General features: G+C 47.0%; 1 protein-coding gene across 11 annotated transcripts in view; it reads right to left on the minus strand.

Annotated features, from left to right (window-relative positions):
• AOPEP (aminopeptidase O (putative)) overlaps window positions 1-26108 on the minus strand; it is a 324317-nt gene that overhangs the window by 9683 nt on the left and 288526 nt on the right. For 8 of the 11 annotated variants that reach the window (XR_012506720.1, XR_012506719.1, XR_012506725.1 and 5 more), the window contains one exon: window positions 15144-15260. The exons of 2 other annotated variants lie outside the window; for them this stretch is intronic. Coding sequence is in view for 3 of the 9 variants with exons in the window: in XM_074363056.1 (XP_074219157.1) it covers window positions 15144-15260 (117 nt within the window). In the remaining 6 variants the exon portion in view is untranslated. Of the gene's footprint in view, window positions 1-15143; window positions 15261-26108 lie in introns of those variants that run through there. One more of the 11 variants, XR_012506726.1, reaches the window with a different exon arrangement.

Genomic DNA, 26108 nt, shown 5'->3' on the forward strand with positions numbered 1-26108 from the left:
GCTCTCCCAGAATGCCCAATAATGCGATGGTTCCTTGGGCTGTGTGCAGATGAGAGGGTCTTAGAATATGGGGTGGGAAGTAGGAAGGGGGAGCCTGCAGAAGCCCATGTGTGTCAGACCCACGTTTGGTGGCAGGGCGTTAAAACCCTCCAGCAATCCACGCAGCTGCTCCAGGAGACTGGACCCCCGACCCACAGCAGGGGCTCCACCAGGACTATGGGGAATGTCCGCAGTAACAGGCCGGAGCCACCTGGGAGACCCGAGCAGGCACGTGGCCTGGGTATCCAAAACACATTCTGCACATGGTATGTACACGTGTATATACACACACACACACAGAAACAAGTTTTTTTTCCTAACACTTTCCCTCACTGTACGCAACCACTCTGAGAGTTTCTCTTCTCTTTATGCTGGTTGATGATCTACTGAACGGATCTCACGACCCACAGGGTCCTGATCCAGAGCCCGATGCCCCGGTTTGTCAGCTGGCTGTCCCCCCAGGGTGGGGTGGCATGAGCCCCCTGGGTCGCCCGTGGCAAATGTCAGGATAGCAACTCCCAGTCAGTGGCTGTCCTCTCAGCAGGAGCAGCATGCTTCTGCCTTTCGTTTTGACTTCGAAAGTTCTACTTACTGAATGTGTAAGAACTTGGGAGTATTAACACCAAGGAAATGTCTGTTAGCTGGTGAGAACCAGCGGAGCAAGGTGCCTGGAGGTGGCTGCTGCGCCCATTCCTGAGGCTGCAACACAGCACAGCCGGGGACGCAGAGCCAGGCCTGCCCCAGGACGGGCTCAGGAGGGCCGAGACCACCAGGCGGAGAAGGCGGAGGAAGCAGCGGCGTCACGGGGAGGGGCCGAGGGGCTGGGGGGAGCTGGTACTTCTCACGCCACCCCAGGGCCAGGCACCTGGGAGTTTTCCAAACTGCCTGAAAGTCAGCCTTGCCTCACATCAGCCCGTCACACACATGGCCTGTCCCTCGTCTCAAGGACATTATCGCCACCCAGGAGGCCCTGCCGGGCTGAGGCCCCAGGGCCAGGCCCTCTGGTCTCCAGCAGCGCCTGCCTTGGAGGGTCAGCTGTATTCCCAAACCATGTCTCGGATCAGCGGACAAGTCACTGACCCAAAGGGCACCTCTGTGATGTGACCACAACCTTAATTAAGAAATGCTGGGGCTCCCTCTTATTTAAATGTTCCCTCCTGAGACAGGAAAGAAACTGCTGAAGGACAAGCCTACCCCCTCCTCAGCCCCAAAACCTCTTTTCAGCCTGAGAATTTAAATGTATCCAGAACCAGCTCGTATTAAACTCCAGAACAGGGGCTGGCAGATTTTTTTCCAGCAAGGGCCAGACAATAAGCATTTCTGGCTTCTCAGCCCATCTGCCCCCGTGTGGCGAGATGTAGGTGGGGTGGAGGGACGAGGGGCAGGGGAAGCCGCCTTCAGATAAAACTTTACAAAAGCTGGCAGCGCGCTGGACTGGGCCTCCCAGTTTGCTGTCCCCTACTCTGCAACCCAAGCCCGTGCCTCAGGCATCCGAGTGACGTGCCGGGAAATGTTTAACCCCCCAAATCCAACAGCAGGAAGCCCCAGAACGCAGAGCTGGCTCAAGCCGGCTTCCACTCGTCCTGCCAGGAAATCTAGGGTGTTCTTGAACGCGGGGCCTTTTCTGCGTGGCCTGAACTCCTTCTGCACAAGGAAGCCTGCTCTGGCATCCCTTTGAAAACAGAGCCCCCCTGGGGCCCGGGGCCCCGCGCGAACGCAAGGTGCCACGCGTGGTGGGGGCCCAGCACTGAGGAGGTGCGGCGTTAGGGAGAGGAACCCCCCGCCCAGGTCCCCCCGTCTCCCTCGCTGAGCCCGTGTTCCTTAACATTTCACAGTTCCCAATGCTCTCTTACACCTTTTATCTCGTTTTTTTTTTAAACTTCAATTTTAGTGGGTTTTCCATGACACTACTTCAAAGAAATAAAAATTCTTACAGTACATAAAAATGCTCCCCCTAGTTTACTTCTGTAATAGACAAATTTTCCAAAGGTTTTCAAACTTTCCTTAAACATTATTCTTCAAACTTTTAATTAAAAAGTAATCGGTGGGGGGGAGGGTATAGCTCAACTGGTAGAGCGCATGCTTAGCACACAATCCCCGGTACCTCCCCTAAAAATAAATACGCAAACCTAATTACCCCCCCAAAAAATTTTCAAAAAAATGTTATCTGGAACCCTGGCATATATAGACAGATTAGGGAGAAAAATATAAGTGGGTTCCAAAATTACTTTAATTCAGTCAAGTACAAAGCATCCTAAAATTAAACAGTAAACTCCTGGGGAGGGAGGGGTGGCTGGGTTCCTTAGAGGCGGGGTTTGAAAACCAGTGTCTTACAGAAGAGTCCCTGTGCCTGGAGAGGGAAGGAGTCACGGAGACGGCGCAGACACTGCTGCAGGGTAAGACGCAACAGCTCAGGCCCAACAACTTGGCTGAGACCCCTACACGTGGGTCTGTCTGGCAGCCAGTGTGCCATCAACAAAGCGCATCAGACAGTCCAGGCCGGAGTCAGAACACCAGCTGTGCCGCCGCCGCCGCAAGCCCACAGGGGTCTGTCCTGCGCTCGCCGCCACGCTCAAAACAGCGCCGTGGCCCCCGTGCAGAGCTGCCACCCTCGCTTCATTTCTGAACACTTAAAAATTATGAACAGGTAACTTCACACATATGGACAACCAATGGGCGTGACGTCCCAGCCACCTGGCCAAACTCACTTCCGCCCTTTACATAGCAGCACACGCCATGGGTGTTATCTGCGCTTTTCCTGACTCCATTTGCCACTGCTGGACTGCCCAGCGTCTTGTGGCCCACGACGACCGCGGGGTTTCCCTTCTGCCAACACACGACAGCTCCACTGGTCTTTCAATCCTCTGATGATGCCAGAAAGTTTCATCTCAAGTGTGTCCCAGAAAGGCTCAAGGTGTGTTGACAGCCCTTTAGCTTTTCAAAGGAAGGCGGTGAGGGGCCAGGTTGACAGAGGGGACAAGGACACCAGATGGCACCGCGGGGCCCTCCCGCACCCAGCACACCCTAGTCTAGTCGAATGACCTCCTACTGGTATGTCCACGTCCCTTAACTCACCTCTTGGGCCCAGAATTCATCAGCCCCCACATGCTCCCCCATCGGTCGTGCTCCCAGGGCCGTGTCTTACGCCGCCTCCAGCCCAGCACTGTCTCAAACTGCTGCTTCCTTGTCCGCCTGTTTGTCTTTACCCGCACCAAAATGCAAGGTCGGTGAGGCAGGGCCCTGGGCACCTCTCTCTACACTATCTCCAGGCCCCGTACCAATGGCTGGCACGTAAGCACGTGCTTGATAAATGTTTCTGAATGAACATACCACTTTTAAAAACTCAGAATGCTTTTCAGCTGCTTTGAAATTATAATGCACAGTTGGAAGCTGTAAAATGCTTTGAAGAATGCCACCCATCCTATTTATGACAGGAAGCACTCCGCTCCTTCAGGCCTTTTGATTTCAAAATTTACTGCCCAAGAGAAGAAAAAAATCCGTCCAGGGAATATGATCGGGGGAAGCCCATTAAACCTCATTCTGAGTTCCATTTCATATCTGTAAACAGAAAGACCAAGGCTCATGGCTTTTGTGAGTTAATAAGTCTAACACTGCAATAAACAAACCTGCTTTTTCAATTTGTGACCTTAAATTAGATTTAATTTTGCTTTAAAGTGGGTTTACTGCTGGGGAGGGAAGCCTGCCCAGCAGCCCAGGCGTGGTGGAAAGGCCTCCCCAGAGCAGCTCCAGGACAGACCGTCTTCCCACAAGTTTTGTGTTTGTTTTCTTAGGTCCAGGGCATCTCATCTGTTCGTTCTCCTGAGAAGAGGCAAGGGCACAGCTGGATGTGTGGCTGTCGCAAAATTTCCAACACCTGCACTTTGATTCAAACACTTCTTTTCCCTCACCGCATAGCTCCTCACCCTCCAAGACTGCGATCTTCACATGCATTTTTTTTAAAACTAGAGAGAATTAAAAGTTACTCGATTTGCTGTCACAAAGCCAGGTTACTAAATCCCTGTGCCCCGAGTTAAAACAACAGAAGAGGCACGGAGGCTCTCAGCTCTTTTCAAGGGCTCTCACTAACCCTGCCTGAGTCGGTCCCTGCAGCTCTCAGCTCCAAGTTAACTGGTTTTAGCCGGTTATAATGGGTTTCAACCGGCTACAACTAGAGCTGCGGCAGCGTGCAGAACAGGGACAGTCCAAAACTGCTATCAGGATCATCACACTTGACACGCACGTGGAGAGATGGCGAGGGTCAAAGGTGACGACCAGCCTCACGTATTTTATGCTCCCTCAAGCAAACCCCAACCCTCTCCTCCTCCTATGTCTATGCCAGCCCACTTAACACGTGGATGCTATTAAAGGCAGCTGACTCCAAAGCGCAGAACTCAGGGGAGCCCACGTTGAGTCCACCCTGAAATCTGGCACAGTGAGGCCTCCTTCCCTATCAACGCAGCACTCGGAATGGCAAAGCATTCCAGGATGGAGTTTAGTTAGGAAATAACACATGCCACCTCCTCTCTTCATCTCATTAACACACGACACATGGCCTTTGCTGATAAAAGGACTTTTACTCTTGGCATAAAAGTGACCACAGGTCACTTCCTCGGAGAAGCTCTGAAGCATCGCCGCTGCCTCCTCCTCACTTCCCCGGGCAGACCGCACCGCCTCCGGGGGCCAGCCGGGTTGGCCAGCAAGGTTCGCTCTCTCCTGAGGGGTCTCCCTGGGGCCCTAACCATCCAGTCACCTTCCCCTGTCGGTGCCGGTCACTGCTCGCCCAGGACACCTGGAGATCCAGGGAACGCCATGCTCCAGAAAGTAAGTATTGGGTGTTAGGGATTAAAGTGGTGAATAAAACAGACAAGACCCTGCACTCTTTGAGCTTACAGTTCAGGAGAAAGTCTAAGGAAGGTCCGGAAAACGGCGAGAACAGACTCCGGTCAGTGACACATGCACGGAAGGCCAACAGGGTGCACGGAGGGCGGGGGAGCGGCCCAGGGGTGTGGTCAGGGGACTTCCTGAGAAGGGGCCACTCCAACCCCGAGTCCACGGAGGGAAAGACACCAGTCGTTGAACAGGGCATCCTACGCTCGATTTCCAGCCATACCGCGTGTTTCATGAAGAAAATTCAACGCTTCTTTCCCTGTTTCCTCTTAGTGGCTATTTCTTCCAATACCTTCCCTACTGGAGCTAAATGGACTTTAAAAAATAAGCCCCAAGACTTACATGTAAGAACTAAAACAATAAAACTCTTAGAAGACAACATAGGCATAAATCTTTCAGACTTTGGATTAAAGACTGGTTTCCTAGATTTGATACCAAAAGCACAAGCGAAAAAGAAAAAAAAAAAATAGATGACTTAGACGTCTTCAAAATTAAAACTTCTGTGCTTCAAAGGACACTATCAAGAACATGAGAAGACAACCCAAGAGATAAGAGAATATTTTTGCAAATCATATACTTGGTAACAGGCTTGTATCTAAAATGTATGAAGAACTAGAGTGTGTGCTTAGCATGCAATCCCCAGTACTGCCACCAAAATAAACAGATAAACCTAATTACCTCCCCTGCCAAAGAACTGTTATAACTTAATAATTAAAAGACAAACCAGTTTAAAAATGAGCAAAAGAGCTGACATTTTCCCAAAGATGTACAAATGGCCAATAAGCACATGAAAAGATGCTCAACATGATGAGTTATGAGGGAAATGACCAGTCAAAACCACAATGAGATACCTCTTCACCCTCGACAGGATGGCTAAAATAAAAGGAAAAAAACCAAGAATTGGCAAGGATGAATAAACACTTGAACCGGTGTATACGGCTGGTGAGGGCGTAAACATGGTGCTCTGGAGAACAGTCTGGCAACGCCTCAAAAGGTTAATAAACAAACGTACCACACGAACCAGCAATTCCACTCCTTAGGGACAGACCCAACAGACAATGAAAACTTAAGTCCACACAAAACCTAGTTCCCAAATGTTCGCAGCAGCATCACCTGGAAGAGCCAAAACACTCACGTCTGTCAACTGATGGTTAAACAAATGTGGTTAATCCATACAATCAAAAATGTTTGGCGATACAAAGGAATGAAGTACTGACATGTGCCGAAGCGAGGGTGACTCCTAAACGCGGCATGCCGAGCGAAAAGCATTTACATGGAAGCCCAGAGCGGTACGTCTACAGACAGAGAGCAGTCTGGCTGCCCAGGCCTGGGGGGGGGGGGGGGCCCGGGGAGGAGGAGTGGCAGCTGAAGGGCACGGGCTTCTCTGGGGGGTGCTGAGTGTGCACCGCACCTGGCCACACTGAAAACCAGTGCACTGCACACTTTAAAAACAGGTCACCTGTATGGTGTACGAATTATTTCTCCAGAAAAGCTGTCACTGAGAACAACCCGAGTCAAGCTGGGGAAGGCTGTTTCCCCGAAAGGTACGACTGGACGCAGTGGGTTCCTGAGGAAGCCACCTGGTGTCCCGCCCGCGGAGCCAGGGGGCAGGTCTGGCTCTGGGCGGCTGGCTGGCTGCTCTCCCACGCTCAGCCTGGGCACCTGCTTCTCCCCACACGTGGGCACGATCGGTTGCCCCACGGAACACAACCCCTGTGGTTCAAGACTGCAGCAAAGCAACACGCAGACCAAGCAGCTTTAAACCCTTTTTTTAGTGCCACCTCATCAAGTTTGGTTCATCTTTAAATCTCATGCCCTGACAAGCACACAAAATACCATTATTTGCAGTAAATGGAAGTCCTTTCATTTTTTTTTTTTAAACAATTTGAATTCAATGTAACTGTTCCCTCTTTGCCGTCAGGTACACAAGCGTTCACTCTAGGAGGTGCGAGCTGCCGGGGAACCTAGGGAGCACGGCCCTCCCTGCGGGGCGGGCACGGGGCCGGGCAGGCGGCACCCACGCCGTCTGCAGCCTGCAGGGCTCACGGCGTGAAGGCCAGAGACCCAGCTCCCACGCCCCGGTGACCGCGGAACTGGAGGGCTAAGGAGGGCGGCAGGAACGGCGCCAGAGGGAAGAAAAGCGAGCCCTCTGTCTTAGGGCTCGTCAGGCACACTGTACACGGGAGTACAGCTCGGTTTACAACTGGTAAGAGAAAACCGGAGGGCAGCCGTGGGCTTTTTTGGGTGTGGACTTCGGTACAGAAACCCAATACAAAAACGTATACCTAACACGAAGACATGTGAACTTCTGATGAAGGTACAGAGAACCCAGAAGCACCAGTAAAACCCCACACGTGGATTTCACTCGTGAGACCGTTAACGGCAGAAGGAACATGAATGAGATGTGACTGGACCTGAGGCTCTATTTAAAGAGCCTCAGGGCAGTGTTACCTATGACCCAGAAAACGTGTGCGTCTCCGCATCTTTCTGAGAAACCCCGTACAGCCTGGGGGACGGCAAGAGTAGGTAACGCCCCTCAAACCTTCAGACACCTTTACGACAGGACCTGCTGCCAAGCACCGCGGAAGCAGCGCTGGCCAAGGCTGACTTTTCCAATAATCTCGCTGAACCTGGACCTAAAAGTTCGCCTGTTTTAAATGCTCTTTCCCATTCTTTTATTTACAGATATAAATTCTAAATATGACTGATGATTATTTATTTAAAAGTTCTTTTTAAAAAAAGTTTAAAAAAAAAGGTCTTAAGAAAAATTAGACAGATTATGCCACTAGTGGCTCATTTTTTTCTTTAAATGAGCATCTGACCGGCCACAATGTACTGTTTGTTAACAGTTCAGGGTAAATAAAACGCAGGCCCTGGCCTCGGGAACAAGAGAGGAACACTAATCTGAAAAATCAAAGTTCTGTGTTATTTTAGATCAATTTTTAAAAATTCTTTTATCACAGTACAGCAATGGAGACTATTTGAGACAAGGTTTCCACAGAAACATTCTAGGATTCAACACTGAATTGAATGATAAAGAAAGAAAACTCCAAAAAAGAAATACCTCGAGATATTTTCCTGATCTTGAAGGAATATTCTGAAACATTAAATGTCCATAAACCAAATACAACCAAAAACATACACAAATATAACTAAAGAATTATATAAGAGCTCCGTTTTTTCCCACATCATAAAAGGCACGTGGTTTAAAAAGGCAGATTACGCCCAAAGCAACTGAAGGAAATCACCCCAATGCCTTTTATCAATCCGTACGCCGCCCGCTTTCCAGACTCGGCAAGTCACTATGCTGTGTCAAAAGGACAGCTGTGCCCGGCACCAGCACGGTCTTAGTTTTTTTTTAAATGGATATGAAGTCACTACTTGTAGGTCAGATCCATCAACATTTGACCTCTTGATCTGCAACGTGAGCTTGACCCTGTCAAGGGGCCAGTGAGCCAGACCACCTCTCATCCCTGGGAAGAAGCAGACAAACGGCTCAGTGCTGGAGACGGCAGGTGTCCACCTGCTTCCGGAGGCTCCCGGTCCATCTGGCCCCTTGTATCCTACCCTGGAAAACCACTGTGCTCACTGCCACACACCACTCTGACCCTCCACAACCAGTCTGTTTCTTATGTTCAATCTGAAAACCTGCCTCCTGACACGGCTGGGCAGTGAGGAGGTGGCCTGGGGGCATGTGGGCCCCCAGCAAGCCTCCCAAAGGGAAGGGGGAGAGGAGGTACCACGGGGCTGGGGCCCCAGTGCCCTTGCACAGCCCTGAGGGGGTGCGGGGCCCTGACTACAGGACCTGATGTCAGCAGGCGGCTCCTGCCTTTGTGCTTCTTAGATTCTGCATGGAGGTGGACCAGAGGGGAAGGAGGCACCAAGTTCAGCGCATTGCATTTTACTAAATGTAAACTGTCGAGACCCTGAAGTGGTAAGGGAGCCCAAAGAGATTACATCTAACCTCTTTAAACTCTTCTGTGAGAAGAACAAAAGAGAAATGTTTTATTTTGTAGCCAGACTACTACGGAGAAGCGACCGGGGGAAAGGGGGAGTGCTGGGCCCACGTGGCAAGGAACAGACCCTGAACACTGCACAGAGGACGACGGTCACCGTGACCAGAGGAGTTCCAGCACTGAGGATGGGCAGACCCACAGCTACGGATCAATTTTAGATTTGGAACACACGCTACCTGACTAAACCTTCATTCTCTGCCCTTGTAATGCGTCTCTCCAGAGGTCTGTTAATCATGAGATGTTCCCGATTCACAGAAACTATGCTTTTAGCCCAAATGAGATTCAGAGGTGAGCATCAGAGCTGTGCTCCGAGAATCACGCCTTCCACCTGTGGACTTCAAATATGTGCGGTATTTTCTTTTCAAACAAACACTGAGTTCTCTTACTGACAGTGTATTAAAATCCACCAAAGGAGGTGGCCAGTTTACACGGTTTTCAAGGGCTCTCCCGCCTGGGCCAGAGGAAAGGCGGGGAGGAGGGGGAAGGCATGCAAGGCTGGATGTTTTTCCATTTGCAATCAACCTTGAGAGTGTCCTTTTCAGAGCAGAGTGCAGACAGATGCTGGCGTAGCTTCCTTGGTGTACCAGTGGTAAAACAGGTTTGTCCTTCCTTAACTAACCTATTTCCTCACATCTACTTGCTACTATTACTTTACTTGGCAGTTCCTTTTCTTCCATGTGAAACATTTTGTTTTCACCTCCCCCATGGCTACATTCTTTGGAGCCTTGAGGGAGTGCAGCTGGCTCAGGGTGGCCCCGAAATGTAGTTAACTGTGCTCTAGATACCCCACTCTGTGTTGTAACCATTGTGCACATCGTTAATGATGAAAAAATTGCTTTTTGTGGTCAGCTGCTGCTTTAGAGCAGTGGTTCTTACCCGGGATGACTCTGCCCCCAGGAGACACTGGGCAGTGTCTGCAGACGTTTCAGATCGCCAAAACTGGGGTGGTGGGGGAAGGGAGAAGACTGGCGTCCACGGATAAGGCTGGGGATGCTACACACCCTACAAAGCACACGACACCCCCACCACAGAGCACCGTCCAGTCCAAAACATCTGTGTTGCTAAGGCTGAGAAACCTGGATTTAGAGCAAACCCCCCACCCAAAGAAAAAACCCACCAAGCCCCCAGATCAAGAACCCTGTGACCCCATCGATGCTCGGGGTGCCTAAGTTGGGCAGCTTGTCCCTTCTTTACTCTGTCCCTGCCCGTCCTGACAGATTCAAGGAAAGAGAGAATACAAAGGCTGTTGAGCTAAGTAACAAAACTTGACCATTTCATACCAAAAGGGAGAATGTGAATCGTACATGACCAGAAATTACACTAAAACCCTGGACGCTCACAGACATTTTCTCATCACGCTGCTAACAATCCCACAAAGAGGGGGCTTATGGCTCCGTTTTAAACCTGGGGAGACGGAGGCTCAAGGAGCCTCGGCCTCAGTCCGGGGGGGAGGCAGCAGGGACACTGGTGAGGACCGTGAGCTCGTCCTGTCCTGCATTTTCCAAACTGTGCGCTTCAACTCTTTGGTGGGTCAGAAAATCAAATTTACTGCATCACAACGCACACTTTTAAAGAAATAGAAAATAATAGCAAGTGTAAGAGTAAAGATGGTTTTGTGGAGCTCCTTCTGCCAGCTGGCTGTGGTCAAAAAAGCCGAGAGCGAGCAGTGTAGCCCAGGCACAGCCGCGCAGACGAGGAAAGCGGGGCCGGGGAGGGTGGGCGGCTTGCCTGTGGTCACCCGCCATTTGAAGACCTGGGACTAAGGCCGGCTTGCTGCTGAGCTGATGCCTCGGCCAGGACCAGGTGCACGGCCGCGGGGTTTAGACGAGGTCGACACAGGGAAGGGCGGTTCCCCCGAACAAGGACCGGAGACGTGGCCCCTGCACTTTCCCACCCCCACCTAAGCCGGGAGGCCCCTCCCTTTCAACCAGCAGTATTCCTGCAAGTACAGTGAGCGGAGGACCTGATGCTGGTAACGGCCTCCCCCACAAACTTAAACTTCTGGCTCAACCTACCAACTGAAACATCAGAGCAGGGTGTGGTGCTGCGGGGACCTCCCCAGCCCCTGCCACTCCCATCTGAGGCAGATGGGACAGCGAGCTGCTGTTTCTGAATTTTCTGAAAATTCACCTGCGACGGCACATGTCCCTGGTTTTGAAGCGCTCAACTGTGATCTGTAGAAATAAGGCTGCTCCGAGGTCAGCCGGGGGCTCTTGGGGAAAAAGGCCTCAGAACCAGATTGCACGGAGCCTCGCCTCACTGCTAGGGGATGGCTATTCTCACAGCTTAAGAGGGCAGGAAATTCATTCTTTTTAAAAGGGATCTCAGAAAACGCCTTCTGTTCCAAGAATCAGGTGTCCAATATATTTTAAAAACCTTTATGGCTCTTTGAGCCAACACGCTCAGAAACTGTAGACAACACATTTCTACAAACTAGGTTTCCTTCAGTTCATCTTCTGACCTGGGTGAAGCAGCCCAGCACATGGCTAGAGGACTGTTTGATTCAGGAGGTAAAAGGTGACCGACTCCTGCAAGTAAGTGTTACTTTTCAGGCTGAGGAACACGAAGTCCCCCTCCAGCGCCTCACTTTTCAGATGGTGGCCTTGAGACTGGGCAGGCAAGGCACAAGGTGGCCCAGGGTGACACGTGTTACTGGACCCAGCTTACTCCGTTTGTCCTTGTGCACGTTTCCCTTAAGACTTGAACACATGGTACCCCCCCCAGGGCAGACCAGTGTATCCGCACCACACGTGACGGAGAACACGCAGGACAAGGGACGCAGAACCGGGGCCAGTGTGCCCGACATGTGAACAGCTGGCAAACACCACTGTCACCCTGAGCGCCACACTCGGAAATCCTGACCCACAGACCAAACATCCCGTGAATGCAACCGAAACGCAGAGGCAACACGACTGATACAGAAGTTGAGCTACACAAAGAGGATCATTAAAATCCACTTCCCAGGGAGACCGCACCAGCCCACCCACTCGCCGAGCAGGAAGGCGGGAAGGGACAAGGGGACGTGACGGCAAAGACACTCGAGTGACTACAGAACAGAGGGCCCTACTCCGTGGCAGCACAGGCTTCTTGCTCAGGTGTGGCTCCCGGAGCATCGGAACATGCTCTGCCAGGAGTCCCCAGCACACTGGGCAACAAGGGGGCCAAGCGAGCCACGGAAATAGCAGGCTCACCTCTCAGAAAGTGACCTCCACCCATGCTTTCAGGAAAAACACAGTCTAAGGAGGAATGTGGGGGCGCTTCCTGTACCTCCCAGACAGGAGGAATAAACCCCACTGTCTCAAGCACTCCTGACTCTGTACTGGAGACCACCCTCCACCCTCATATGGGGCTGAAGTCTTTCCACACAGACACCTAATGTGACACCAGTCCCAGCGCCTTGGCGGCATCCTGATCATCCTGATCAAAGCGCAGCAGGGCCACCACCCCACTGCTCCATGCTGGGAAGACACCTCTGGAGCCGTGTCCCACGGGGACGCTTCATTCACAACCGGCCACACTCCAGTATCTTCGGCCGGTTTTCGAATGCCGGCTATTTATTACATATTTAAACACCCTGAGAACAAGTAAATGGGACAGTGCTTATTTGTTTGGTCAAGATGAAGTACCAAGAATGAAGTCAGAAGCCTCAAGACTTTTCCCATCAAATAATAATTCTTTCTCCCATGAAATGTTCTGTCACTTAGAAGCAGATGGTTAAGTCAACTAAATTCCTGCTAATCAGTGTCACAATAAATCACTTAACCAATGAAGTTTCTAGAAAACACCCTGGTTGGCCAAAATCCTGTTGCCTTTCTGGTGCTGAGTGGCATGTCAAGGGAACCTCACCATAAGCTAAGCTGCCAGTGTGGCTGATGACAGACGGGGCCGCAGAGGCCCGGGAAGGGGGGAAGGGGTGGCACACAGCGAGGCCCAGGTCCTTCCTGGTCTGGGCCCTGCCCACCCGTGCAGGCCCCAGAGCAGGGGTCAGCAGACTGGGGACGGGGCAGGCCAAACCAGCCCACAGCTAGGAGTCATGCGGACGTTTTAGAAGAGTTTTAAAAATGAACAACAGAAGAATTATTCTGAGACGCGATAACTGCATGAAGTTCAAGTTTCAGGGTCCATCAGCAGCTCCACCGGAACACGGGCACGCCTGCTCGTTTTCACACCGTCTATGGCAGCAAAGCTGAATGGGTAGCTGTGACAGAAACCACGGGGCCTGAAACATTAAAATCTGCTCCTTTACAGAAAATGTATGCTGACTTCCACCCCAGCATGTGCCAAGCTCACCCCTGTGCACCTGCTGTCACCTCCGCATGGAAATCCCCACTGGCCCTTGGCTTTGCATGGCCAACTCCTTCTGACCCTTAGGTCCTGGCTCGAATGTCACTTTCTCTGCATGACCCTTCCTGAACTCTACCTAGAAACACTTATCCTTTGTAGCTCTTATCTGCAACTGTCCTGTTCATTTGCTTAGGAGCTGTCCTTCCAGAAGAACACAGACCTCCTCAGGGTGAGCCTGGCCACCGCTGAATCCCCGTGCCCGGCACTGGTGCCGCTGCATGACGCTGACCATGCCAGTCACAGGAAGCAAGTCGAGCCCTCCCCGGGCCCCAGTCTCTCACCACCGAGAAGCCAAGCCTGAAGAGACCACTCCGGCCTTAGGCATCGACGGTGAAGCTTGTGAGGCGTAAAACAAGCAACCACATAAAACCTGTTATATTCCCCAAAGATTCAAGAAGTTATATATAACAGCTAGGCCGAGCCGCGGGCTGAGAACACGGTGTGCTTTATGTTCATGCCAACAGGAAAGGCGAGGAAGCAGGGCCCACCACCTCCCAGCTTTCTGGGGAGGAGCGACAGGTGCCCGGCACCTGCTCCCATCCCCCTGCCTTCATCAGTCACAGGGGCCTGGCACTTCGGTGGTATTCAGCTCTGATTAAAGCATAACCTCATGCCTATAAATAGAAACCTCTTCTAAAGACTAATTAAAAATAACAGGCTGGCATTTGGGAAGGCCTATAAACAAAAACCTAAGGGCTGAAATAAACAGCAACCGTTGCATGTCTGATCTCCTCTGAGCTCTGCTGAGATGGGTAAAAAGCTCCATGTGTCCTCTCTGGAGTTTTTCAATTAACTCCTGAATCGATGGAAGGGCTTTAACATCTATGATGATGTCCGTTTCACCTTTTCATCTAGTAATGAGCTGGTTTTTATCAATTTACTCCATTTTAACAATTGTGAAATTAATTTTAATAATATTTTATTTAACCCGACGTATCCTAAATACCACTGTGACATTGTAATCAGTAAGAAGAAATTATTAACGAGATATTTTGCTTTTTCTTTTGATACTACATCTTCGATACCCACTCTGCATCTCACACTCGCAGCGCATCTCAATTCAAAACGGCCACGTACCACGTGCTCAACAGCCACACGTGCCTGGTGGCTGCCATGCTGGACGGCTCCGTTTTAAATGTTCATTTATTCTCAACAAACACAAATCAAACTTACCTGCATTTCAGGAGTTTTACATAAAAGAGCTTTTCTCTTTTTGACCGTGTGCTTATTTCTTACTTAGGACAACAAAATACATTAAATAGTCATTATTTTATGTATTAAAAAGAAAAACCCTAGCACTTCATCTCAGGATTCACGCTGCATTCTTCACAATAAGCTGAAAGACACTAAGGACTGCATCGTACTGTTTCCACAAGCATCCAATTCTGCTTTTCAGACCGCGGCTGTGAGATTTAGTTTTCATTTCCTTTATACACGGCTGCTTTCCGGTCCTAACTGAATGCAACCAAGCAGCTCTGGCACATCTAAGCCAAGTCTCCTTAATGCACAACAGGACGGCGCCACAGTCGTGCACAAGATGACTCACCCGAGTTCACAACTCAGAAACACTCCACCCACCTGCTCATTCCTTCTGGAGACTTACGATTTAAGAAGAGGGGAAAACTTGGGACCTCAAAATACCCCGGTAAATGACCAGGATCAAAAGCCCCCTGCTGGAGCAAGTGCAGCCAGGGAAGCGGTTTACCCTTTGCTTGAAGTCCTGCTCCACACTCACAAGCACGCAGCACAGGACGCTGCTACTGGAAACAGCACTTCCAACAGTCTGGGACGCAGTGGGACAGTCATTCCTCACCAACAGGGAGGGCCCGCCACATCACTCCGCGGACGTCCCGTTACCTCTGCATCCTGCTCTGGGAGGCGGTACGTTCTCTCCAGGCTTTGCAGAGTTCGGGGGCTCAGGGTCTTCTGCTCTAAGAGATGCTCCAGAAGCAAGACCAGCTGGTCTGGAAGAAGCTGAGGACAAAGCCAAACACCCCGTGAAAATGCCATTCAGCATATGAGAAACAAATCCAAACATTTAAACCCAAGACAGCAAATCCAGGGTAACCCGGGCACTTCCAGCAGCTGTCCGAAACACCGGAAGACTGTAGACTTTATTTTGGTAAAACCTCAAGGTTTACACTGTATCCCTGAAGACACTGCATTCTGGGGCCTGATTAAGCTCTGTTTTCCACGTCTGTTGATGCCAGTTCTATACTTAAGAGCAGATAAAACTTCACTTTTTTTTAGGTTGTACAGTGTGAATTTTTTTAAGGTGTACAACGTGATGATTTAATGTACATATACATTGTGAATGATAAAACCTACCTTAATAAAACATTATCATGGTTTTATCAGATCTTTTACTTTATGGCATGCATATGCCAAAAAACATCATTTAGCCTCGACAAATACTCAAGAAGCTAGCTGGTCTTAGGTAAACAGGTAGAAATTTAACAGGAATAAGCAACTTTCAGATTTCCTTCTTTAGGATGTAAATCTTGCAGAGGTACATCAAGAAATAAAGAGTGTGTAATGAAACCAGAACCGTATCTCACAATCCCTCCATTGTAAAAACTGAAAAGTTTAAAAACAGTTATTTTATGATCATACATGGGTACGATCACACACACACACACACACACACACACACACACACACACACGGTGACTCATATTCCTGAGTTTTCATACAGGGTAAATAAAAGTGGTGTTACCAGCTAAGAGCAAAGAGAAGACGGTGTTTTTATTTGGTTCAGAAATAACACAAACTAATATGTGAGCAAGGAATACTTGTGAAATCCAAGAACTTAAAATAAATCTTACTCTCTATTGTACTGCACCTCCAGCACAGGGCAGCGCTGAAATAAACTGCTGGTAGAAGGGGGAAAAAAATCAATCAAAGACACATCTTACAGGAACCAAGAAACACTCACTCTGAAATGAAAGTTTTAAAATCATTACTATGAATTTCACTCTTGTCTACACTTACCTTTTCTCCATCCCTGCTTAAGCCCAGATGATCCTTGTCAACTAACCCAAATTTCCATCTCTGGAAGCTAACACCAGAGCAACAGAATGTTCATGAGAGCACCTGGATTTTAATCCCCACTTTGTTGCTCTGAAAGAAATTTTTAGATGACTGACTTCTCCCCCTACCTCTCTGCCTTTCAGCCCCAAGTGTGCACTCTGCCTCCGCCTCCTCCCTCCATTCGGACACACACACACACACACCTGTAGGAAAACCCAGTAGAGACTGTGTGCATGACATTTACCACGCTAATTCCACAAAGAAAGTGTTTCTTCTATTTTCTCATCTCATCTTTCTAAGTTCTAATAAAACCTCACTTCCCTGTAGACAGACAGACAGACAGACACAAACGCATCACACTTGATTCCTGGGTATTTTCATTTCACAGCATCAGTCCACCCACTTGAGAGTCACGCTGTGGGTCCTCTCAGGCTGAAGGGAGAAACGAGGCACTTCAGCAAAAACAGAGGGCTAGGCTCAGCACTGACCCGTGAGCTTCTCCACAACAACACAAGTTCCTCCTGTGAGAACCCTCATGCCTGTTAATATGCTTCAGCGACATCAAATGATTACTTATTGCCTATTACAAAAATGCCATTTTCTATTTTCTACAGTTTCGCACATGTGAGGCTACTTTTACATTAAAAGAAATCAGCTATGTCATAAAACAGGCCAAATCCAGGACCACCAGCTTCTGGGGTGCGTCCACGCCCACCATCCACACCGAGAGCACTCGGCAGGCAGGCCGGCCACAGACAGAGGGGGAGTCTCGCCCCGCCTTGGGCGCTCCTGAGCGGGCAGCAGAGCTGAGACTTTGCTCTCAGACTTTCCCGCGGCCCCTCCTGTTGCAGCTCCATCTCCTAGGCTCGGCCCAGCGCCTGGGGCTTCCTCGGCCCTCCTTCCCGTCCACTCGCCCTGCGGCCTCCCACTCTGGATCCTCCTCCCTACGTTTCAAGAGGGGCCCTGCCCTGGTGGAGGCTAAGCCTTCAGCCTCAGCCCTGAGTGCAGCCCTCATTCCCCTGCTAAGGGTACCCCTGATTGCGCTCCGGTTCCTGAACCCTCCCCATGGAGCCTGCGCTTTCTCCCAGCACGGCCTTTCCGCACCCATCCACCCCGCTGCACCCCCTTCCAGAGTGTGCTCCATGTGGCTCCAACACGCAGCGGCCTGGCCTGGGTGCCTACACAAGGGCTGGGGAGCGGAGGGCCCCAGGCTGGGCTGCAGGGCCAAGCAGTCCTGCACCCCTAGGGGCACTCTCAAAACCAGTCAGCAGCACTTCTATCCTCAGCCCATCCAGGGCGGCAGCAGCCACCCAGGAAGACGGCTTCTGGGGAAGGGCTCAGCCTGACACAGCACAGAACACCCATCCGCCGAGGGAGTGGGCCTCACTCACTAACTAAATACAGCAGGAACAAGCCCAGCCAATCTGAAGAATTACAGGGAAGGAAAGAGTAGAAAGAAAAGCATCTCCCTATGATGTGCCCGCACTTAGAAAAAAAGCCTATTGTTAGAACTTGAGTTTAGGATTTGGTTTAATCTAGTGAGACCCACGGAGGAAAGAAACAGACGAGCAAGATGACCAGCTTGGTCCTCCAACTTACCCAACTGGGCTTAACCAATAAATAAGTCCTGTTTAAAGCCAGATAATTACTAATATGCGAATCTATCAAAGAGTCTGGATTCACACTTCTACATCTTCCAAACAGAAAGCTCATATAGTCACGAAGAGAAACAGAACCAAAGGATCATTGAACGTTTTTGTCCTCTTCTAGTTTCACACAATGGGAAAATACCTAAAGCCAAGCCCTGTGACAGGAGGGACGGCCACGATGGAAGGGAGAGTCAAACCTTTGCGGTTCTTTATTAAGTCTCATTTACTTTAACTGGAGGAGGTAAGGCACGAGCTCCCACACTCCCCACCAGCGCTCCCTCCCCCTTCACTAAAGGAGCAAGAGCTGGCCTGTAGCAGAGGCACCGAGACCAGCACAGACGTGAGAACATTCTTCCACGACCGGCCTGTAGCAGAGGCACCCAGACCAGCACAGACGTGAGAACATTCTTCCACGACCGAGCTGAGAGTTCTTGAGAATGGACTTGTGTAAATGACTCTTAGTAAACAACCTGTAGCCATCTGGCTTTCAACTGTCACCCTCCCACTTCACGGTGGAAAATGCAGTTTCTAAACAATGAAAAAACTGGAGAAAAACCAGCGATCAAATGCTATTTCAGTACGCAGATAATAAAACTAATTCAGTATCTTTTCACTCACGAAGGACTAAGTAAACATTACATAATTTTCACATGAGATTCCAGACCCTGAAAAAGGAATATTGAAGCAAAACCATGGTTACGTAGCTCGCTTTAATACTGTACATTTTTCTTTGTGAAATAAACATCTCCTCCCTACAAAGCTGCCCTATGATGAGAAAGAAGCACTAAGCAATAAACCAAAACGTTTGCAAAGCCACGGAGAGCCATCCTACACTGGCAAGTGTGCTGTGATGCGGTGCTGGGTGCCACCCGCCCTGGCAGCTGGCACGGCGGCCATGGGCAATGCTGTGTGGGTCACTCCAGTCCCACCCACGTAGAAATCAAATTAAATTTCACATGACTTCTACGCCAACTGTGTTTTAGTACAGCAGTACTGTGGGAGACAGACATGGCTTAGCCACACTATGGCCTGATTTAAGAAAAATAAAGCCCGTGCTTCGGAGCATTATCTCCTGAGAAACAGCTCCTTTAAACAGTATCAGAAAGAACCTGCCTTTACTTCTGAGGGTCTAGTAGCGCTCACATCCACAGCTCAACAGTGACAGGAATAGAAAGTTCTTTCCCTTTGCACAAACAAGGAATTCATGACGGGGTTATTATTTTTTCCATATGGAAACCAGTTTGGTATTTTTAAAATGCATCTGCCTCAGAAACTTAGACAAAATAAGAATGGAGTGCCAAAGTCATGCGGGTACTTGAAATAGAGAACTTCACAACGCTGGAAGACTTACTCAAATGCAAAAAACAGAATACCAAAGGAGGCCAAGTCAATACAATCAGATCTGTTAAGAATTTGGAAGTCCGTGTTCTTGCTCTAAACATGGAGGAGTCCGCGGCTGCTCACTACCCAGAAATGCACAAAGAGAAAAACAGCCTACCTCGTAATTTCTCCCGGTCAACCTAAGAGTTGAGGTAAGCCGCACAAGTTTCAACAGCTCTGAAGAGTTTCTACACAGGCTCTTGTAAAGAAAATAGGAATTTTCCAAACCTACCCTCCCGGTCTACAAGCAGCACAAAGAAAACAAACCCTGACTCTTCCAGAAGCCTTTGACTGCTGTCACGGGGGCATCACTCACTCCTGGCTCCCTGAGGACCACCCACGCCCCGGAGGCCCTGCACCATGCCTTCCCCCGGCAGACCTCCTAGAGCAGCAAAGGTCCCCAACACGTCTCACCACTGACCTTCCACCGGTAGGAGCAGCGCAAGGGACGGGGCCAGCCAACCCCCGCATCCTCCGCGCCCCTCCAACAGCCACGGAGGGCGCCTCCCCTCGCAGCCCGGCTGCCGGCTGCCGGCCGCACAGGAGGACGTCTGAGAGGCTCCCGGACAGAACGAGCCTGGGACCCACTGGCAGTGGCTTGAGTTCTATTATTACCCCATTATCACTCTGGGATCTGGGCCTAAATGGAGCGTGCTTCCTCCCTGGTGCCATTTCCTTTCATCCTGGCTGGAGACTAAAAGCAGATCAATGGGGGCAATGCATATGATGTCACTTCAATTTACAGCGGCGGCCTCCCTCTCTTTCAGTCAGTCTGAAACACACAGAAAGATCAATTCTTCCCAAAAATGGTTAAAAAATGCTTAGGGAGCATTCTTCTTCCAGAAAAGCATTCTCTGCTATATTTGTCTATGTTACTACGGCAGGAACTGTTTACTCTGAACAAAAACAGAAGAAATGGGGGAGGGAGGAAAATCTCAAATTCTCCCATTTGCTGGCTAAAATTCAACACAAGCAGGGTCCAAACCAGAACTAGGGTGGCTGACCTTTGAAAGTCACACATTTCCTGGCACAAAGGCACAAAACACAGCAGTTCTCCTTTGCCCCTTGGATTAGAAAGGTAATCCCAGAGACTTAATGTCTTTTTACTAGGACCCCCGCCCCCCGCAAAGCCTAACAAATTCCTTTCTACTCTTCCCAGAAAACACACCCACTGCACCACACACCCTCATGTGCCCCCACAGTCCGCAGGTGTGGACGTAAACTGCCCCTGTTCACACAGCTTCTTCCTTACAGGCAACAAGGAATTCTGACCACAGGACACAAGACAGAACTTTAAACCAAGTTACCTTTCAGATGCTGCTCTGAATCAAAATAAAGTAAAAATCTCTAAGTTGTGTAAATTTTCATACAGTGATTTTTGAAAGTGGGGTAAAATTAAGATATAATCCACAAAGTTCATCATCAAAACAAATGCGTTCTCCTTCCTCACAATCCAAAAAGAAACACAAAATCTTAAAGAGTATCAGAACTCTGGCACAGCTGACTCTGCCCACCCCAAATACTGGCCAGGAGGGTGGTCTTCACATCACTGTCACTACATGACCTTTCATCTGCCACATAATGATAAACATTTTTAAGTGACAAAAATGCACAGGCATGTGTCTGCCCAAGAGCAGTAGTCAACTAGGATATTGTGACATAATTAAAATATTTTTAGACTAAAACTGTAACTTGTATATAGGGGAAAAACATAATCGATTTGAACTGCTACTGAAAACTAACCGAAAACAAAACTTACAAAAGAAAAACTATACTTCACATGTTGAAGAGAAACAATGCATTTTTTTAAATGGCCAAATTTAGAATAGAAGTCTGGTTCATATTATTTTGGGGACACAAATTTGATCTGCCAACCAATAACACCATAATGAAATTAATTTTCTTCAGAATAAAGAAATCAATCATTAGATACATTCATCCAGTACAGTTATTTCTGGTTATCAAACATCTTTAGGGATTATGTCTGCAGTCAAGTTGTAGAAAAATTCAAGCAGAAGCAAATATATAATTCATTTCACATAGGAAAAAAAAGCGTATTTACTACATTTTGGGGAAAACAACTTTAACAGCTACAGCTGAAAAAGACTACCACACTTTTCGTTTTCAGCCACGGTCTTGGTAGTGGTGCTTCCAAAAGTGACACCACAGGGACTGCGACAGACACCAGCGTTAGCAAACAGTACCTGAAGTAATTCACCGGCATGATCATTCTCATGTCTCACTCGCATCAGATTGTAAGGGTCAAATTTTCACGTGCTCACACTTCCCCTGACTTCTGTAAAAGTATTACCCAAACTATACGCTATCTGATACAAAACGTATTATTTAAACTACGTAAAATGCAATCCTCCTGTCAACTCTTCTAATCACGTGTACGCTAATGGTTTAGGTTATAGCACAGTCTGGAAAATAAACCTTTGTAAACACTCAAATTGAAAATTCCCAAGTATTTCACAAGAGATGCTTGGAATCCTTGTGTCTGCCTTCCCAACTCAGGAACCTGCCAGACCAATAACCAAAGGGGCCACAGGGAGACCATTCCTGATCTGAATTTTATGCTTCTCAAGAAAACTATCGCTCATGAAGAAGAAACTATAAATTCCTAAGTGAGGCAGTCCATTCACCCTGCTATGATGACACTGGTGTGCTCAATGTAGGACTTGTTTAAGGCTTTCTAAAGAATCTGGAATGAAAACAATTATATGTATGCATATGTATGACTGAAGCATTGTGCTGTACACCAGAAATTGACACATCATTGTAAACTGACCATACTTCAACTGAAAAACATAAAAAAGAATTTGGAACACCTTAAAATAGCAGAGAATAGTTCTAACCTTTCTTGTATTCACATGTTTTGGTTTTTCAGGGTTTTGTTTTTTTTTTTAATAGAAATCTGCTTTTCCTTTCCTTAGAATTAATGCTCTTAATAATTCTGTATTTAATAGTTGATATATTTATCTTGAATAAGAGTGTATATATTTTATGGATCTGAGCTATAAGCTATAAACAATAGTATTTTCTAATTCAAAATTCTGGTTGCATACTAACTTATGATCCCCCCAAATCCAGCAGATGAATATATCTTTATTATGAAAACTGCCAGTCAAAAATCTGTGTCAACATCTTGGCTATGGCATATAACCATCACACAGCGGAATATGATGCAGCTAGTAAAAGGAATGAGATATAACAGTTTCTGTAATGTGCCAAGACAGAAATGTTATTAAGTCGGGGGCGGAGGGGGGAGTTGAGAATAGAATGCAGGCTATGGTTAAATTTGTGTGAATAACTTTCTAAAGATACATAAAAAGAAATTAAGTAACTCTTCACATCAACTCTTTCTCTGAGTAACCTATGTGAGCTGCCTGGTCTTTTTTCTTGCCTCCAGATCGAGCTGAACTATTCTTCCTAAATCACATTAAAATTTTTCCCAAAAATTCACTTAAAGGAGAGAAGATCCACTTTATGAAGTACTTCAATATTGCAATCTAAGTACTGAAATGCATGAATGATTAAAGCCAATGCTCTAATGAAGTACTGAGTTGGCAACCTGGAAACCAGGGGCTTCTGTAAAGCAGTTAGTGACAGACAGATCCCCTAACAGGAGTGTGCACCAAGAAACCTATTAGCCTCTCTATTCTTAGTCAAAACAGTATTTGAAAGTAATGTAGATCTCAAAAGTTCTGATGTCAATATTTCTACACAGAGATGAATGCTAATACCATTAAATGTAAAACAAAAGTTTTGGGCGAGCAATGCCCAAACACTGAAAGACTTTTAAATTTTCCAAGTGCTTTGCATATTATACATGAAGCACTCAATCAGTCACATGCTCAGATTTTTATGTTGTCATTTACAATATAAATGAACTATGAAATATTTTCAGGTTTTTCCAAGGGAAAAGTCAGTAGCTATAATTTCATTCAAATCCAGAATTTCTTCCTATCTTTCTCTAATTTCCTGTATTACCCCCAATATGTCAAAATCAGATAGTCTGTGTGGGATTATTTATTACAAATTTGTTAACTTCTACAAAACAACTGCATCAACATTAGATTCCTCTGTGTAACTTCTGGTTGAATTTACTTTCCATAGCCCTATGTTCCTGGTAAAAAGTGATGATACGCACAAAATTAAGGTGTTCAAATGCACAAATATGCAACCCTTAGGAATATTCTGTCTGAAAACAGGTTTCCTCTAAATTGCAGGTGATTGGCAAATGGGAAAAAGAGCTAAGCACTTACTGAAATTATGCTCTTTTAAAACTATGGACAAAACCAGGACCCTCCTCTTTTAAGTTTAAATGAGGAATAACTGACTGCAAACAAAACCGTATTTTAACTTCTATAAAAAGACTGTACATATTTAAGGCAACTCTGTAAGGAATGGAACTCAATCTTGCTCATTTCATGTGCCATCTACCCCATGCCAGATACTCCAATGTTGATCAAATTTAAATTAAGAACTTAATGTCCCACAGAGTATGATACAGTAAAAAACAGAACACTGACTGCAAGAACGAATGTCAATCAAAAATTCAGTGATTTAAGTAAAACTATTCAAAGAAAACGTGTATGGCTATACCTGAAAATTCAAGGCAGAAGTGATTCTCACTTCTAAACGAAAACAAAATTTAAAAATACACTTAAAATATCAATTTTGAAAGTTTGACAAACTTATATAGTAACGGATGTGGTGAATGATTCTTACTTTAAAAGCTAATGGTAAAATAACTGAAATCTCTCATCAGTTGTAATCAATGGCTCCGCAATGTCTTTAAAGAACTAATGACTAAGACTCCGTGTGGAACAACCCCGTTCCCTCTAAGTGCAAACTCAGAAGTTCTCTATTACAGAGACACGTCCCTTTGCTTTCCATATCTCCTTGTTCAAACTTGCCATTACACATTACATTTTTTAAAATTTTCAAAATTAACATTTAAAAAAATGTAAGCCACAAAAGCATTTTACAGATGATGATACTAACAAGAGTTGCAAGGTGAGAAAAAAAACAAGAAACAGAAGGGAGAAACCAAGCCATACTCTGGTGCTCGGCTTATGGGAACAGCTCGGGAACAGACACGTGTACACTCAACATATTTTTAAACCAAGAACCTAGTTTATAAGCAAATTTCACTCTTCGGTATTCATTCTGGTGTAAAATACTAACATTCCATTCCTCCTAGTGCCTGTCCTTTCTCCTTTACAGAGGCACAGTCTAAACAAATAACTTTTCGGTTAGGCTTTAATTTCTAATATTCTTCTTACATTTTCTACCAAATCCAAACTAAGCATAAATTTTGGCCATCTGTCTACAATTTGTTGTGGTTTCTATCATAAAGTTGACAAAGCAGAGTATCCTGAAAGGCATTCACCAACCACAGCTAAAGAGGAATCGGGGGTGAGGTGAAGGAGGGTGAGGAGTCCAAACACAAGAATTACTGCTGGAAAAATACAGGAATAAAGTTGTTTTTACTCAATAAAAATGTGTTGAGAGTACTGTACAATTTACTATCCAATGTCTCAGTTTTCTTTCACAGAATGATTTAAGGCACATGAAGCCCAGGAGTCAGATTTCACTCAAATTCTGTACACTTTTGGATTCTAGTCCAGACGTTTTATATCCTGGATTAACTTTGAAAAGTTTTATGAGGAATAGATCTAGCAAAGAATTATCTTCTCAAGGGTCACTTAAATACTTACAGAAATTCATACTGAAAAAAACCGACTTAAGAATTTCAGGAAAAAGAAAGGCAGCGAAGTTTCACATACTTTCAAGAAATGTTTACTTCATTTTAACTCTTCTTTTTCTCTCTTCCAGCTCAATATCAGCGCATCTGAAGGGAATAAAAGCTCTTAATGGGCCAGCATTTTGTATGAAAGAGAAACAGCTGTCTTGTGGAAGCCTGCCACGTGAGAAGGTGAAATAAACAGGTGAATGGGAAACAGAACACTAAACCACATGGACTCGGACAATGCCAGGTTTGTTTACCCCCAAATTGCAGGCTATGTACAAATGGCTGAATAATTCAAAAATTTATGTACTTCCCATCATGATAGAACTATTTCCAACTTAACATGCAGACTGAGACTGTTATAAAAATGTTCTTCCAGTTCCAGACATGCTCTTTACCGCTATGAGAATGCAGACATTATAATCTTACGCCTGCTTTCAGCTCCAACTTGGGACTCACGGGCCCCGAGCAGCCTGCAGTGGATGCAGGAGAGCAGGAAATCTGAGACTGGGCCTTGTTTGCTGCAGTGGAAAGTTTCTCACGTGAGTTCAAATACTTGAAAGTTAATCAAGAGAAACAGGTCTTCGAAGATGCAAAACAGATACATATTAACCATGAACAGACCTGAAATTGATAGCTCTAAAATCCTAGCAGGTCTAAGACCTACCAAAACCTTTCATAGGTGGTTGGCATGAACATGATTAAACCTAAGATATGTTTTCTAGCAGAATCTAAAATCTTAAGTATTCCAAGTTACTCCTAACAGACTTCTAAGAAATCTCAAACAATAGGAAGTTTTAGTATTTCTATGTTTTTATATCTGCCTTTATGTATGTATAACCTACTCATAATAAAAATTCAGTTTTATAAGCATAATACATTTTAACAGCACAGAAATTTTGGAAATTACAGGAAACGTTAAGACATTTCTAAGTATTCAGATTGTTTATTCAATTTTCATGGAAAATAATCTGTGGAAAATCAAACTTTCCCTCCCCTCAGTAA

This window comes from Camelus bactrianus, chromosome 4 (assembly GCF_048773025.1).
Source record: "Camelus bactrianus isolate YW-2024 breed Bactrian camel chromosome 4, ASM4877302v1, whole genome shotgun sequence".
Lineage (NCBI taxonomy): Eukaryota > Metazoa > Chordata > Mammalia > Artiodactyla > Camelidae > Camelus > Camelus bactrianus.